The sequence below is a fragment of the Apis dorsata genome, unplaced genomic scaffold (genome assembly GCF_000469605.1).
Source record: "Apis dorsata unplaced genomic scaffold, Apis dorsata 1.3 scaffold_902, whole genome shotgun sequence".
Lineage (NCBI taxonomy): Eukaryota > Metazoa > Arthropoda > Insecta > Hymenoptera > Apidae > Apis > Apis dorsata.
Genome location: NW_006264016.1, coordinates 66,861 through 68,025, shown reverse-complemented (window position 1 = coordinate 68,025; position 1,165 = coordinate 66,861). Strand labels below are relative to the sequence as shown.

At 53.0% G+C, this 1,165-nt stretch overlaps 1 protein-coding gene across 1 annotated transcript in view; it reads right to left on the bottom strand.

Moving 5' to 3' along the window:
* The window catches only part of LOC102677025, a 20,876-nt gene that overhangs the window by 16,750 nt on the left and 2,961 nt on the right, over positions 1-1,165 (bottom strand). Inside the window, exon 4 of the mRNA XM_006623547.2 lies at positions 873-935. Coding sequence (XP_006623610.2) covers positions 873-935 — 63 coding nt within the window. The remainder of the gene's footprint in view (positions 1-872; positions 936-1,165) is intronic.

The window sequence follows — 1,165 nt, the reverse complement described above, 5'->3', positions numbered from 1 at the left end:
GCTTCTCATCCTCGTCTCGTCTCATCGAGCAAGAGAGAAAGACGCTGGAACGCGAACCGAAGAAAGAGAGAGAGAGAGACACGCGCGGCCAAATCTCCCCGATCAGTGTAAAAGGAAGCTGCGTTGTCCGTGGTCCGTGGTCCGACGCGCGAGTATTTCGCACAGGCAGTCGAATGATTTAATCCCCGAATGATGGACGGGCACGTCGCGACGATGATCTGCGTGCCGTGAAGTGACAAGTGGTTAGGATCACGGGGAAACCTCGGTGGCGGATGACGATGGGTGATGGCGCTTGATGGGCGATCCGCGCGCGGTGCTGATACGGAGAGAGAGAGAGAGAGAGAGAGAGAGAGGGGGGGGTGGTGGTGGCGGTGATGGTCGGTGGTCGACGTTGGTGGTGTCGTATCGGTGACGGCGGGACCCATACGGGCTGGTGGCGGCGGCGGATGGATTTGAGGACGGTGCGGAAGGAGGGTGCGCTCGCACACCGTACAAATCATGCGGGCATTACAGCGTCACGGCTGGACTCAACCTGTCGCGCGGCCGGAAACTCGATGCCAAAGGTAATGCTGATTTATCGGGCGCGAAACGGTCGCGCGTTGCACCGGCGTCCGCCTGCGTCTCGCGGCATCGTTTTTCTCGCCTCCCTCCCTCCCTCTCTCTCTCTCTCTCTCTTTCTATCGAGAACTAGAATCGTCTACGCGAAAAGTATCCCGCACGAGTTCAATTCTTCTTCTTCTTCTTTCTTTCTATTCGTCTATTTTCTTTCCTTCCTTTTCCTTTTTCTTTTCTATTCTTTTCCTTTCTTTCCCCTCTCCCCTCCCTTTTAATTCGTATTTACAAGTATTACGCATTCAATGCATTCCTCCTACCTTTCGAGATGTTTGACAATATCTTCGTAGGCAGCACGGCAGTTTTCCCAAACCGTCCCGGACCTGTGGATCATAAAAAAAAGCGACACTTGAGATACGACGGTGAAACGTGAATACAACCGAAGATGCACGATTGAGGAGAAAGAAGAGAGAGAGAGAGATAGAAAGAGAGAAAGAGAGAGAGAAAGAAAGAAACGTGTTTTTCTTTTCGGCCGAGATCCCGCGAAAGGTCGGAAGGGGGAGAAGAAAGGAGCGGGGGGGTTGATAAGCGAATCGGTTAATTATAAGCCTGC